The sequence below is a fragment of the Bombus bifarius genome, unplaced genomic scaffold (assembly GCF_011952205.1).
Source record: "Bombus bifarius isolate JDL3187 unplaced genomic scaffold, Bbif_JDL3187 scf7180000008026, whole genome shotgun sequence".
In the NCBI taxonomy this organism is placed as follows: domain Eukaryota; kingdom Metazoa; phylum Arthropoda; class Insecta; order Hymenoptera; family Apidae; genus Bombus; species Bombus bifarius.
The window spans coordinates 13,153-29,600 of record NW_022884399.1 but is presented as its reverse complement, the minus strand read 5'-3'; the positions used below and the strand labels follow the sequence as shown (position 1 = coordinate 29,600).

The window sequence follows — 16,448 nt, the reverse complement described above, 5'->3', positions numbered from 1 at the left end:
TTAATCGATATTATCTTCTTCCTTGACGACCGACATACAGAATTTGTAGTAATATCATAGTCATAAATTAACTTGTAACTTTAAAAAATGGCTGTTTTTAAGATTGGTCTTCGTTATCGTATCTCTTTTTCGCTATATCTGATAAATACTGTCTGGTCTTTGCTGATTTGAGTGTGGATATATATTACTTCGGCAGACTTTATTACTCTGCATCACGTCTTTTTTTCCTAACGGTCTATTCACTCACTCTTGGTCAAACCACTTTCTCTAAAAACACAAAACGGCACATCATCCAGTTTGCGTGATTTCTAATTCTCACACTGCACCTCTGATAAAAAAATACTCTTCCGCGTTCTCTCCGATTTTCATCTATCTGCCTCATTTTTCAGTTGGCTTTTTTCTAATAAATGTTGCCTAATGATAACACATTGAGTTAATTCTTCCGCTCAGTGTACACTTTATGAAATATCGAATGCACAGGATGTTGATAAAGATGAAATAGTTATAGTTTCTTTAGCATTAGTATGGTATAAAGTTACATCGAAATAAAGAGAACGGTATCTGTGCAAACAGCTGATAATTAAAAATTTTCGTACACTTGATACATGTCTTATATACCTATATAAAATATATCAAATATGGGATTTATATCATATACATGTTTAATGTTACATGATAAATTATAACTATGAAGCTATAATTTAGGAAAACAAGTATCAAATTACATAGCAATGCAGAGTATATAGTTACCGCTGTATTTCAATGACATAATGTAAGTAAAAAAAAAACAACGAATTATTTATTATACCGATGAATAAGAAATCGAGTTTGGAAAAGCTTGAACTTTTATTAAAATCTTGTGCATACCTATATAACGCGCGTACATGTATACTGAGTACGTTTGGAACGTAGAATTCGCAGGGATGTCGCGGAATGCCTTTTTAGTGCATAATCATATTCTTGCTACTGAAATTTCGTTTCTTCTTATATCTAGAGCGTGAATTGTATATGTTATTTGAAGTTCATGTTTTAATTTTTAAAACCAGGTCACTCTTTGTGTTCAAGCTTTCAAGTGCCTTTGGGAGTGTGGATTGTGTCGAACGTGCTATAATTTCATGAAAACGTTTTAGCGACGCAACTCGTTTTATTTCGGTGATATTAAGATCAAATGCTGAATAACGCATACACTAGAATATTATGCAGAGGCAACAATTTATTTCGACCGAGATATCCTTTCATGAATCGAACAAGAATTGTGTCGGGCGCAAATAAAAAATAATTTTTTTTTAAATAAAAATAAATTTTGACGATTGAGATTGACACGGTAACCGGTCCTTAGTTGCATTTAAAATGGAAATATAATTTAAAGTTCCATTCAATCTGTAATTTGCAAGATTTTAACGAATAATATATGTCGTAAAATATTTGTTAACTTTCTACCCTAGTTGAAAATCTTATTACAAATGTACGCGTCTTATTACAGAATCTCATCGACCTTATACTTTTACCATTTATCTAATGATTTTAGGTAAATATGAAAATTAATATTACTAACACCGTTTAAATATACTACTCAAGTATTATGTTGATTACATCACTTAAGTATAAAGTTCTAGTACTTCATTTTGTTGAACGCGATAATTAATAGGGAACAGAATGAAAGTGGGATATACGTCGTTGATTTGGCTACACGTAATTTGCGCATGATGAATCGGCACATAGTGCCAATAACATATTCGCTTAAGATTGACTGATCTCTTAATTACAATTACAATGTTACCTTATTTTCTGTTCGTTTCGTTTTGCGTGGCATTCTAACGAACTTTGCGACATACTAGATATACATACATCGGATCGACTTGATGAATGTTGAAACGAATGAAAGATGTTACTTTGTGAACTGTCCTATCAAGAGAGGTACTAGTCATAATAGTTGTTGTTGTTGCTGTCGCTGTTATTATTATTATTATTATTGTTGTTGTTGTAATTATTGCTATTCTTGTTATTATGTTAGTGTCACTATCCAAAACGTTTAAGTTTTCTTTCACACTCTGACCGAATCTCTTACCGATTTTCGTTAATTTACGTTAGAAAACTTAACTTGTCAGAGATGTTTACTGTGATAGATGTTGCATGCTCGTCATGATTTATACGGCAATGTTACGTGTTCGGTATTTAATTTTCCATTTATTCTCGGGATTGCTGGTCGGGTAGACAAATATGACAGTTCGTTTCAACGATCAAGAAGCTCGAGCATGTCGTCGCTCGAGAATATCACCACAGAAACCATCAGCTGCCTTACATTCGCAGATTCCTACACGAAAAAGAGCGGTATGTGACATTTTCACACGAAATTGCTTCTTAATCGATGCTCTTATTAATATGCTTTATTCTATTCTTAAGATACCAGTCCTGTGCCAACACTTTGGATCGGTACATCCTTAGGATCTATACAAACGGTGATATTTAATACACCTGCTCGTGGAGAACGACACGCTCATCCAGTCGTTGTTTCTACCTGCAGTAAGTGTTATTGTGTTCGATGAAATGTATTAGGCCTTTCTACGTATGTGCGTGTCTGTGCGCATGAGACAAGGTATAACCTAATGTAATGATTATTCTATTTGTTTCTATAGATGGATCTACGTTTAAGTTAAAGGGATGTATTCTATCAATGTTCTTCTTAGATTGTAATGGTGCCCTGATTCCATACTCTTACGAGTCCTGGAAAGACGACAGTATGGAGAGTAAAGAACGCAATAGTATGTTATGATACATATGATATGTTTTTTTAATATATATTGCAACTGTTACATTATTAGTGACATTATCTACATAGTATAATTCCATAAAATAATGTAATTTGTAATATACAGGATGTTTCGAAATGGGTGGTACAAGCTGACATGGGTGGACTCTGTATGAAAAAATAAACCAAAAATACAGAACAACGATTTTCTATCTGCTGCTTCGTCTTGGAGGAAATTAAATTTGAAAATTTTTCGTCTATGCAATTGTTGCTTTTGCAACTTAACCGATTACATTATACGTTAGGATTTTGCTAATGTTATGAAGGATACAGATTAACGCTACGTCTTAGCGAAATCTTGCCGTAAACAAATTGTTGCTTCTCGAATCATGAAAGCATAAACTGATGGCAACGAATTTTTGGTCTATACTTGCTCAAATATTATAGTTGCATAACCCTCTCTGGCAATGGTTCATTATTTGTTTAATCTTTAGATATACAAATTCGTTAATGAGACCTCAACAAAAAATCCAATAGAATAGAGTTGAGTGATATTGCAGTGTCCTCAGCATGCTAAATACAGGGACAAGTTAATTATACCATTATAGTACGGCGAAGTCGCAAATGGAAAATCATTATTCTATATATTTGATTTATTTGTTCACAAGGAATCCAGTTATACTCGGTTGTACTATCCGTAACACCCTGTATGATGTATGTAGTAGTGAGATTTGCTGTAAATTCGAATTTCCATTGGCAAAAATATTTTTACAAATATTTTTTTAGAAACGGTTTTCTTCCAGTGACGCGATGCGCCTTTTATCGTTACAGGAAGTCAAGGCAAATGTAATAGTCGAACGTCTTCTCCATCGATGAACACTCAAGTAGCTACAGGAGAGGGCTTCGAAGACCGCCAATTTGTTGTATTAGCGTCAGAGAAACAAGCGAGGGTTGTAGCATTACCCTCGCAAAATTGTCAGTACAGACAACAACTGGCTGAAAGTCATATTGTGATTAAAGCAGAGATTACGTCTTTAAAAGGTATGTATCGTAAATATCTTTTTTTTTTCGTAAACAATTTATTTCATATTTGTACAAAGTCATAAGTTTTCGAATTAAGTATACATATGTATATTACTAACTAATTAGTATTTGATAATAATTATAGATGTACAATATACAGTTACGTTTAAAATATGTTGTCCTTTCCTGCTTTTATATTGGTACACATTTCAAACGTTTCACTTCAAATTCCGAAAGTTGTGTGATAAGCAGATGCCAGAATTACGTTTAATTTTTCTTCTAATCATCCGATCAAGAGAATTCACAACAATTTCAAATTTTAGTATCTGTTTGAGATTATGGGTCAATAAGAAAGGAATTTTGTGCTAGTTACATATATTTCTGTAGTGCACCGTTGTCGCAGATCGTAAGATCGTAGTATAACAAGCATACTTCGAACATTTTTACGTAATCGTTGAAATACAATTCGATATGTGTAATATGAGATATTATGAATTGCTTTATTGCTATGTAATACATATAGTTTGGGTTGAGTTATATTCAGTCAGTATCAACATTTTTGAGTAAATAGCAAGTCAGTATTCAACTCATCTGGTAAAAATCAAGTTAAATTAATATAGATAAAAGAGCAAAATCTTCTGTGTGTTTCAGACAATGTCTGTCTTGTATGTTACATTTCAAATGGTCACATAGCTACTTATAGTTTGCCAAGTCTGAGGCCGCTTATAGACGTCGATTTTCTACCGCTTATAGATTTGAGGTAAGAATAACAATTGTTTCATTATATTAGCTTTGCGGCAAAATAATCATTCTAATTGCACATGGTATATAATGCACTATATGCTATTGCATTATTGCAACATTGCAAGACTGCAACATTTTATATATGTACATCGTCGAATGTAGCATAAAAGTCATTTCATACTAATGACATTATTTTCTTGGCTAATACTTCTAATTGATTATTTTTGGAATATATGTATGTAATAGTAAAAAAAAATAATTATTCTAAATAACTATTGTACGTGTAACGGCTTTAACTACTAATTTCTTAATTGTTTAAATGTTTATATTTTTAAATAGTGGGAGCTTTAAAAAAATAGTCAAAATATAATGAAATATTAATCGTCGATGAGTCACCAAAACATGACATTACCAGCTGTTTAAAAAGAAACAATCTAATATTATTATAATGTACACAATTGTAAATATTAAAGTATATATTATAATATTTTCATCCTTTGATCGTTTATTGAGAAAACATTGTTGTAGTTTGAGATGAATAGAATAATCATTTAATACAAGGGAACTTCGACTTGAATTCAAATATAACAATCGAATTTCTCATATTTTGTTTATTATTAACGTTATATAAACTTTTTTATATAAAACTTTGTTTATTAATTAGTTTTTGATTACGTTTAATTGATTACGTATGGAACATGTAACTAATTGCATATATTGATTTCGAATGGAATTATATGTTTTATTATATATATGTACAATATAGTTTATTTGTTTATGAATTTAAAATTGAAAATTTATTGATTTATTCATATGTATGCAGATATATTACTAGATTTTTTTTAATTTTACTTACTTTTTTTAAATTTCATGTACTTCTCAACATACCGATATAAATATTTGTGAAAACTATAGTGAGCATACTTAAATTATGTTTACTATTATCTATCTATATATACAATTATATATACGATGAATAATAATTCCGCGATCTCTTTATATTTTTGAAATACGAATTTAAACATTCTTTCGTTGCATAGCGTTATGCACCATGTATTATGTAGCTGAGTGAATGTTGTATAGATATTACTTGATATCTGACACCAATATAAATATAGAATAATTAATTAAGTATATTTAGTGAAATGATAATAAGCAATATTAATATTTATAGCATGTAATTTCTTTACTATATCTAACGTATATTCGTTAACCCTTAATACACTTATAGCATGTTTCATGTAGTATTCTTTATATAAGCACCTATTTTGCACTGTTTAATATCTTCTATATAGTTAATTCAATAAACAGTTCTATGCTACTACTACTATTTACTCTATTAAATTGGCAGCTATTTACTTTTGAAATAATAGCAAATTTGCATCTTCAATTCATATTCTTCTTACGTAGTATATTTCTTTTCTGTTATGATAGGGTTCTTTTCTGTTTTCTTAAATATTCTTTTCCGTTAATATGAATATTCATATTCTGATTATTAATATAATTGATGATTATCCAAAAATGTTGTACGCAACATGAAATATATTACTTATTTATATTGAGTTATATCAATTTGAATTATACATATATATAATATACATATGTATTATACTATAAAATATATATACTTACAAAAAGTTATTTATAACAGCCATTTACACCAATTATAATACCTAATGTTTCTCTATATGTTAATAACAATTTTTTGATAACTTCAATCCCGCGCTAGTATTAGTATTTCATCGTTTCCACTTAAATGGAAATGTATGTTATACAGGGTGGTTGGTAACTGGTGGTACAAGCGGGAAGGGGGTGATTCTACGCGAAAACAGAAGTCGAAAATATAGAATAAAAATTTTCTTTTTAATTTTTTTTTTTTAATTTTTCCATCGAGACAACGATCTACTGAGATCCGTTATAACGTACCGCACGCGTACCGAGCGAAAATTCAAAGTCGATTTTCTCGAAAACAAAGCCTCAAACGAAACATTTTTATTCTATATTTTCGACTTCTTTTTTCGCGTAGAATCACCCCCTTTCCGCCTGTACCACCAGTTACCAACCACCCTGTATATCCTATATATAAGGTGTTCCGTTTAAACAGAAACAGTGGAATATCTCACGAGGGATTTAAGTTATCAAAAAATTGTTTTTAATTCAAAAATACTTAGTATATAAAGTCAAGTTAATTTTTTTAAATGGGGCCCCGTATCTTTTTAATTAGAATATCATAGCGTTTGTTGAGGCAAATACAACGACTTGCCACGTGATATTATACCATGTAGTAAATTGCCATAGACTAGTTCCGAAGATTAATGTAAATCGGTAACTGAATCGTCAACGCTATCAAATGACGTCACGCATTCCTTCTCTGATATTAGTATACTATCAGTGTACTAATGAATGGTGTACATATACTTATACATATATATGTATTTTTTAAACATTAGATTATGCAGTGGTGGATTTAAACCTTCGAGAGCTTGAAGTTAAAAATAATCATTTTGGAGCCCCTGAACTAAGCCAAATTTTAAATAATTTAGCCTGGCTAAATCGATGTTCGTTAAACCATCAGGAAATTAATATTTCGTTTTAGGGATTCTTTAGCTAATCTGTCAGAATATGATACTCATTTAGACGGTGAACTTCATGCGTAGTAATTAAAATATGCACAATGCGATGGCAGTCCAAAACTGCGTTTAAAATTCCTATGGCAAGCGAGTCTCGTTGGAGGATTCAATTATTTTTCATGTATTCTATAGAACGTAAAAATTCTCCAAAACACTTTGGAATGGACCCATTGAATGTTTCGAATATTCGAACGATTATACGTGTTGATCCAGTAGACATCGTTTCAGCCAAGCTAAAATTTATTTCCCAGTCTTTGCATACTAACAAATGTATTTTGTGTAATTCTGATAATCGTTTATTAGTCTTTTTGACAAGCACTTTCGGGGCCCGGCGCTTATATTATTATTGCCGTTAAGATAAATTCGTCCCTGGATGTAGATACAGGGTGTTCGAAAATGATTTGTCACGAGCATCGTAGCGTTATTTTACACCTTTGGATTAATAAAAGTATGCCAAAAATAGCCGCAAGATTGACCTTGATCTTGAAGTTCAAGGACAAAATTTTTAGCTGCATCGTACTGTAGTTGTCACGAGAACCAAACTTATCGAAGGAATCATGGATCGCAACTGAACCCTTCTCTTGAAAAATGATGTCAAAGTTTAATCGGTCTTTCATTGGCATTATTTTCAATATATTTGTTATTTTCCCTGTATCTAATTGCAAAATGTAAGTACATTACAAATAAAGTGAGTCTGAAAACTAATGATACTTCAACATCTTTTCCAAATCGGTTAAATTGCGATCTGTGATTCCTTTGAGACTTTTGACATTGATGATGACTAGAATATCTGATTTTGGATGCAATCAAAAAGATTTTTTTTGGAGATCTTCACTAATCCAGAGGTATAGAATAACGCTATGTGACATTTTGTGATTGTGACAAATCATTTTCGAGTATTTTGTATATGTGTTTGCAGTTACTCATTGAGTGTATTCTGTTACTCAGTTAAAAGAATGAAAGATTTCTCTAGATGTACATGTATATACATTATACATAAATATATGTGTATGCTTTATTTTTTTGTATAAAACTGTCTGTACTATATATAAATTATTATTAAAAAAACAATACAATCAATATACATAAATTGGTGTAGAAAAAAGTTCATAGCCTATTATATTTTTATTTGAGAAAATTAAGATGATTTAAAAATATTTACACTAAACAAAGTTTAATTTTGTCCGATGAAATCTTTTTCTATCTTTTACCGTTTTAGAGTTACAGCTTGTTTCAATTGTGTGAAATATAGTGTATAGGTACTGTTTATTTCGTTAAACGAATATTTTTTATTTTTTCAAGGGGTGTTATTTTTGAATCAAAATTATACTTTATCTTGTACACTATGTTAATATAAGATGTAAAATAATGTATATACATATGTATACATATCGTATGGTTCATTTTGATGCTCTTTTAAAGATATTAATATTTGATAATGTCAAATTTTGGTCTTGATATACAAAATATTTCTAAGTGTACTATTTAGAATATAGAAGTATCCCTGGTAGAGTTTAGAATAAATATTTGTAGGCAACAGCCTAATTTAAGACTTAAAAATTAAGGGAAAAATATTTACCGACAGTTTGTATAGTTTGATTGGGAAAACATTTGTCCGGCTAGCGCGATCCGGAATCGAATCCGAGATCGAGTCCAGCAAATTGGATCGGTCGAATATTTTTTTCTCCCTACAAATTCATATAAAATATGTACTCGTTCTTTACTTCTTATTACATAAAGTAAAAACTGTGCAAGTTCTTATCCCTACGGTCTTATACATATTAGACTACAAAACTCTAGAATTTAAACTATGAAATTTACATAATTATTTATTTTGTTGAAAACATCCAGTTTATTTTTTTTTGTTCAACTTATCGTTTCAGTAACATTTTTAGGTTTAATAAGGTTTTGTCACTCCTAAATTTTATTTAATCGTTATATGTATTTCTGGTGTGACTGTAAAACCTATTATTAATATTTGTTGTCTATGTAATTATCACGAATGAAATACTTTTAATATTTCCTTTGAATATCAGGAAGAAATATATTCGAAAGCTATGGTCGATAAAAACTAGACAATTATACGATCTATTCCACATATCATGAATAGTGGTAGATTGATGGTCAAGCTAATTTTGCATTGATATTTTGTAATAAATGAAATCCGCTTTGAAATGCAAAAGACGAAGAATACATAGTTTGACCATAACTCGGAGGTAAGACTAGGGCACACTCATTGTTTGTTTAATGTTTTTCTTGAAAAGTACTTTGAATACACAGGATGTCCCACTTAACTCTGCCACTCTCAATTATTTTCTTATTTGAAAATTGATAGAAAATAATCTTTCGAGAGAAAGTTACTTCGTCTCAGGAGGGAAATTAGACTACGAGAATGAAGGTCGTCTGAGAGTCACAGCTTCTGAAATTTTGCTAATAATAACATTTTCTTGAATGAAATGGCCTATTGTTTTTTTAATCATTAAATCACTTCTGAACTAACGATACCAATTGAGGGTTAAATTATCTAATGATATTCAATATATAATGGTTTAAAATTTAAAATACATTATTGTGCAAGTTTCAACACTCCTGTTTAATTAATAACATTTATTTGATGTTCAAAATTAGAGATATTTCGAGAACTTGATTGTGGCATGTTTCCAATGTACAAGTTAATATCTACATTGTACATGTATTATGTAAAGTCTGAATTCATGTTCTTACTAATCAGAATATGAGTATTGTCACAAAATTCACTCTATTTATTACTATAGTTTATACTAAATTAAAAAAGATTATTAGACAGCAACAAGTTTTGTAAACGACGACTTATGTTATTATTCTTTTACCTATCATTCTTCTTACATCATCCTCTTTACATATTAAAAAAACAGCGATCGTGTATTCAAGTGGAATACATTTGTTGGAAATATCTTGAAGATAAAAAGATCCAATGTTTTAAGGGTTAATGCTAATTATGCGAACTAAAAATCTCTTTTTACTCGTGTATGGCTTAACGCTCACTTTTCTCCTGTCTCTGTAATCTCTAACAGTTTTCAGACTACAAAACATGGCATTGTAGACCCCATGTTGTCCATATGGGGTCATCAACTCTTTGTTAATGGCGATACCGATCAGTAAGTGATCTATAAAATACACTTTTCACAATATGTATTTTATACAACATACAATGCCTTGCGTGCTATACATATATATTTTATTTCTTTCCGATAAATCATCTCAATCCCTATACATCTTTACCTCATGGTACTTCTTTGAACGTCGTTCGGACGGCTGTTTCGATTTTTATTAGTATTTTCGTTATATGATAAAGCTTATCAAATATATACGTAAGCACACATTTTTTCAATTTCGATATTATCATCACAGTACATCTACATATTTCGTATAAACTTTATGAAACCAACAGATATCACACTAATTATTGTATATCTTTTTTACAGAATTGCAAAGACACTTTGCTTCAGCAATAGGGGTCATGGCTTATATCTCTCGTCGCCCACTGAGATCCAAAAGTTTTCTGTATCCAGTCAATTTTGGTATGATTCACTTTTATCGTAATATCTCAACGAATTTAATAGGGAAGTTAAAAAATCGAATTTTATTATTCCTGTTGAAAATTTATATTCCTCATTATTTCCTTCCTTCGTATTTAATTAATGTTATGGTATGAGGTTGTTAAATCTAGAATTGGTGTTTTCAAGTTCGTCTGTTAATTCGTATCTTGTCAAGAAATAATATTCTTCGCTTCTAAATATATTAATTTGATTTCAGTATTCCATCATTTTCCATGCAATCAATGTTGATGATACATATGCAGTAAAAACATTTTGATCGTGTTTTTATTTTGATTTGTCATTTAATGGAATTTCTGTTTTTCCTTTGTGTATTAGAAAATTAATTTGTTAAAAGATTGTATAATTAGATTTAGAAAAGGACTTGCAGATATCCATTTCTAATTTTGTTTTCATTTCAATTATTTATAGAAAAAACTTTCATGCTTTAGAACTACTGTACGTGCATATTTATTATATATTTATATCTGTCTCGTGAGACGTATTTTTAAACTGCTTTTCTAAATATTATAATAATAAAAATTATTCATTTCAGATTTTTTTAATCTTTAAATCTTTTTGTAAACGTTAAAACGATGATTTAGAAGGGCAAATAAGGATCGCTTTAATTCCACAATACATGTGTATTTTACAGTTATTTATAAACAATTTCATTTATCTAATCGTTTCTTTTATATGATGCAATACAAATATAACGATATTTGATATAATCTTTAGTTGCTTTTTTCACCTGTTTCACCTCAGTTTGGAACTCATAACTCAAAAATATTTGTAGTGAAAATTGTGTTAAAGAGAAAAGTTAAATATAAGAATAAAATTTTGTATGTAGGTATTTTTGCTATATGACATACGTGTAGGAATAATTTTAAAAACAGTTGAATTCTTGAATTGAATTTGAATCTCTTAACCATTTTAAATGTATTGTTTCCAGTGGTGAATTAACTGAAATGATGGGAGACTTGTTTACCGGCCACGATATGCCTGAACCACCTAAAGAAAGTTTCTTCAAAGGCCTCTTCGGCGGAGGATCACGAAGCCTTGATAGAGAAGAGCTATGTAAGTTTAACTTTGTTATTTGTTATTTATTTATTTATTTGTTAATAGAATGGGTATGAATCCAATATGTACAGGCAATTATGTATAAGATAAGAAATAAACAAAACTAGAAAATACAGAAAGAAGGGCAGAAGTAAAAGAACAGTAACATAATGAGCTACATAATAAGCGGTATAAAATTAAATACACGTACTGCAATTACAAAAATTCTACAACTAAAAACACAATCTAAACAGCGTGAAAACAGCGCTACGTATAAAGATTACTTGAAACAATGAACAGAGCTACAGGAACAATGCATCTTATCCGTAAATGTATTGGCTAATTTTAGTGTTCGATTAATTGAATCACTTGAACCATATTTAGATTTTACGATAGCGTAATTAAATGTGTGATTCTATTGTAGAAGTTTTTGAACAAGTGTACGAATAAATGAGTTGTAATAATTGAGAAGATGAGACTTGACTATTTACAATTTTAAATAAAAACGAAAAATCATTGACGATTCTACATTCAGCCAAAGAGGTCATATTAAGCGTATTTAGCTATGGTTCATAATTGCGATCGTTACACAACATAGCTTTGTTGAAATGAAAAGCTATATAGATAAGGAATGTATGTCCAACTGTCTCAATGGTCAGGTTTTATGTTAAGAATCGAGAAAAAGAAATAATTATACTTTAATTGAGGTCTAACTACTGGAAAATATAATACGTTAATAATGAAAATGTCTTTAAAATTGGTAGGAGAACGAGCAATAGAATTTAACGATTTAAGAGCAGTGCACACAATTTTATGGCAATGCTTTCAGCTTAATGTAGGTGCAATGCAGATACCAAGGCCGTTAATTGCACTAGTTGCTAATTCATGACCATTAAGCTCATATTCAAAGATTATAGAACGACTGTTACGGAATTACCTCATTACATAGCATTTAGCGAGATTGAGATTCATTTTGTTTATTCTACATCAATCACAAGATCTGATTAGATCAGATTGGGTATTACATTCTATCTATTATGATATTACTATCTTTCCAATCATTTAAGATATTACTGTATACAAGCGAACAAACGAATACTAGCGAACGAACAAATTGCTTTGGAATGAAAAACTATAAAAGCATGGTTTAGGCGAAGAATTTTGACTTTTGTTACTGGTGATTTTTATAAATCAGAAATAACGAAAATAATTACTTCTTAGGGAAGTGTATGTAATAGCATGAACCATATTTCGATTAAATATAATTTTAATAAGATGTTACGCCGGGCGACTCTCTGCCTGGCCCAGGTCACACACCGCGGGCCAGACGGACACCAGATGTCCGCTCTTCCGTACGGCGTACCCTCAATATCCTTAAGCACCCGTCATAAACCCGAGTCACTTGCCTGCTAAGGTCCTTCAAAACAAACAAACATCTGTGTCCGAAGCATTTCTAAAGACTATTGTCTACCACGGCTGGACAAGGGAAAGTTGGTTTTTCTCACGCACGCTGCAACTTTCCTCCCACTAACCATTTTCTCTCGAGGGCAGTTAAGAACCTTCGTTTAACCAATTAAAAACGAAGCCTATTCCCTCACTCTCCTAAATAACATCGGCACCAACAAATCCGATGGTCCCGTGCGCTAGACACACCCATCCTTAGCTTTCCTCGGACACAGCATCGTCACTCAACTTCACTTCTTCTACATCGTTGGAAAAGTCAACTACTAAGTATACGCTAATGCCCAACGGGGCAGTCTAAGCATAACGCGAGAGTCGGTCTCGGTATTGTCGAGCATACATTTCCTCTCCTAAATCTCATAGTGCTACGTCCACTAATACACTAAATCTAATTATAAGAGCCCTGCTCTAACGCACATATCTATCTTAGCTTCGTGCGACAAGTTGTTAATTACTTATTTCTCTACGTCAGTGTAATCTAAGTGCTGGAAATATATAATTTATAATTCTGTGAATCCCAGGATTATACAACCTCAATCACCCCTATTATCTCAACGGAAATCAGGGGATCGATCAATTCGTGGTGTCGATTGTTATAATCGTAACGGGGATTTACGACCCCCGTTGACGTTTCTCCTTGCGATTACGTCTCCCCGCGATTGGTCGAATAAACATAAGATTTAAAAAGATCTTTAAGAAGATAAGATAAGATTAAATGTAGTATATGATAGAAATATTGTTTGAAAAAAGAATATTTCATATTTATGCATTATATTAAGACGATAACGTACCAGAGAATCTAAATGTACAAAAGTATATTGTATTTTACTCCGGTATTCAATAAATTAAATAGCAGAATTAATGTTATTTTCAGTTGGTGAATCAAGCGGTCGAGCTTCCCGTACGGTTGCAAAACATATACCAGGACCGAACGCAGCAACGGAAAATATGCGAGAACGTGTGACAACAGCGACGGGAGAAGTAAACGTGGCTCATCAAATGGTTCTCGAGCGAGGTGAGAAGTTGTCACAATTGGAGGAGCGAACAGGACGCATGATGTCCGAAGCTGAGGGTTTCTCGCAATCTGCTCACGGATTGATGCTCAAGTACAAAGACAAGAAATGGTATCAGCTATGAGAACGTCGTCCGAGTTCTATCCAAATATGGAATAGCGTACAATTATACTGTAATTTAGCGTTCACATTTCACCTATAAGTTCTGTCGTACCAAATAGGAGAACGTAACTAAAACTCGACAATTAAGTAATTGCGAACTTTACACGCACACACAGGAAACATGTTACATGATAAAGAGTGAGAGCTGTATTCGAATATGTATGTATGTGTAGTTGACTCAAGCGTGACGACGAGTCTTGAATGCGTGAGTGTGCGCGTGTCTGTTTCAAAGACGAGGCGAGAAAGAAAGCGAGAGAGGATGAGAGAAAGAGAGCGGGATAAGAGTAAAGGAAACATATATGAGATACTTTTACAAGCAGGTAATACACACGCACATCTTTCAGCAAAGAATATAAAAAAACGTCGTATATACACGTATAAACACAAGTAAGATTAAATATATATATATATACATATATATATATATATATGCGCGATTTCGAACATGTGTAATAACCTCTATATACATACACATACACATAACGTATAACGCGACAAATGAATGATATGCACGAAACATGTGAACCAAATAGTAAAACCCAGGAAAAGTGAGGTGGCCACTATTAAAATTAAACAAATTGTTAGTTCATATAGGTTATATAAGATATAAAAAAATAAGTATTTAGACAAATATAGGAAACTGATTCAACTACGTGCGAGTCAATACATATAATTATGTAATAATTCGCTTTTTAACCGATCGGTCCCGTTAATCCATTCGGACGTCCTGTAACATTAAATCGTTCCCGTGAACCGGTACCTTGTCTTTGTTTGTTCCTCCTTCGCAAACAAAACAAAACTCCTTTGCAAAAAATATATATGTATGTCACAAAAATATCTGCCCACCGGAGTACATATCTGATATTTAATTTTTTAAATATAATTGTTTAGTATATATATATATATTTTTATTTTATTTTCAAACAATTAGTCCATTACTATGAAATAAACTAATAAATATTTGCTGAAAGTAGACCCCGAATTATTTTCTTTTCTTTACTAATATGTAATTGTATTCAAAGTATGTCAAATACGTAACATGGTCGGATGCTTTTGTGACTAACTATACCTACATATGTACTTATATACATATGCATATTTAAAAGAAAACAACCAAAGCAGATGCACGAACAACTCATCAACGCTAAAAATCCAAATCAGAAAGTTTGAACAAGACCCTGTTGTTGAAGGTGCAGCGACGTTGTTCCGAATGTATTGACAATAAAGATAATTAATTAATTGAGATAATAGCGTACTGAATAAACGTTGAATGCAGTGTAATATATAATTTATCCACGATGTCAGATATTCGGGCTCGTACTATTCTCGTCTATAATAGACCTGTTGTGTCGTCACATCGTTGATAAGTTGTATATTAGTTGTTATTATAATTGTAGTTATCGCTAGATATGCTATGTACATAAAGGAACAAATGCAGTAGGAAAAGTATTATACGTTAAAACAAAGAGCTGTTTGTATAATAACGTGTTGTAAGTTACGCTATTTCAGCGTGAATGATGAATTCAATTGAATTTATGGTATATAACGACGAGAACGAAAGAGAGCTACTGTAATTTTAAAAATTATACGTAGATTAGATTACTTAAAGACAATATATAATATACATATACGTACGTACGAGCTGTATGTATGTATGTATGTATGTATGTATGTATGTATAAGTTCATTTGAATTTATCGAGGCTCTGAATCGTCGTACTGCTTCCATAGCAATAATTGTATAGTTGATGTTAATGGTACTAATCACCTGCATAAAACTATATTATAATGTGTCTTGCAGAGAATTAATTAGATTGCAATTTCTTCGAGTTAAGTCAACATTTTCTTGATATAATTTTCCTCGGACAATATACGCAAGCAGAGGTTTACTGGCAAACTTTTAACCGCCATAATACCTTTTGTCACGAGATGTATCTGTTATCGAGTGATTACTACTGTTGTGGTCCACGACAAAACAGGGTGGACTTGTTCGAAAATATCGTTGTAACACCCATACAAAAAGTTTCTCGAAT

General features: G+C 31.4%; 1 protein-coding gene across 10 annotated transcripts in view; it reads left to right on the top strand.

Annotated features, from left to right (window-relative positions):
* The window catches only part of LOC117207336 (syntaxin-binding protein 5), a 72,665-nt gene extending 57,437 nt beyond the window's left edge, over nucleotides 1–15,228 (top strand). For 5 of the 10 annotated variants that reach the window (XM_033447436.1, XM_033447433.1, XM_033447435.1 and 2 more), the window contains 9 exons: nucleotides 2,215–2,331; nucleotides 2,404–2,523; nucleotides 2,637–2,762; nucleotides 3,581–3,790; nucleotides 4,424–4,532; nucleotides 10,200–10,283; nucleotides 10,611–10,706; nucleotides 11,674–11,798; nucleotides 14,116–14,503. In XM_033447436.1, the coding sequence (XP_033303327.1) occupies nucleotides 2,215–2,331; nucleotides 2,404–2,523; nucleotides 2,637–2,762; nucleotides 3,581–3,790; nucleotides 4,424–4,532; nucleotides 10,200–10,283; nucleotides 10,611–10,706; nucleotides 11,674–11,798; nucleotides 14,116–14,378 (1,250 nt within the window). In that variant the 3' untranslated portion in view covers nucleotides 14,379–14,503. Of the gene's footprint in view, nucleotides 1–2,205; nucleotides 2,332–2,403; nucleotides 2,524–2,636; nucleotides 2,763–3,580; nucleotides 3,791–4,423; nucleotides 4,533–10,199; nucleotides 10,284–10,610; nucleotides 10,707–11,673; nucleotides 11,799–14,115 lie in introns of all 10 variants that reach the window. The other 5 variants (XM_033447440.1, XM_033447438.1, XM_033447437.1 and 2 more) reach the window with 3 other exon arrangements.
* The last annotated feature ends 1,220 nt before the right edge of the window (nucleotides 15,229–16,448 follow it).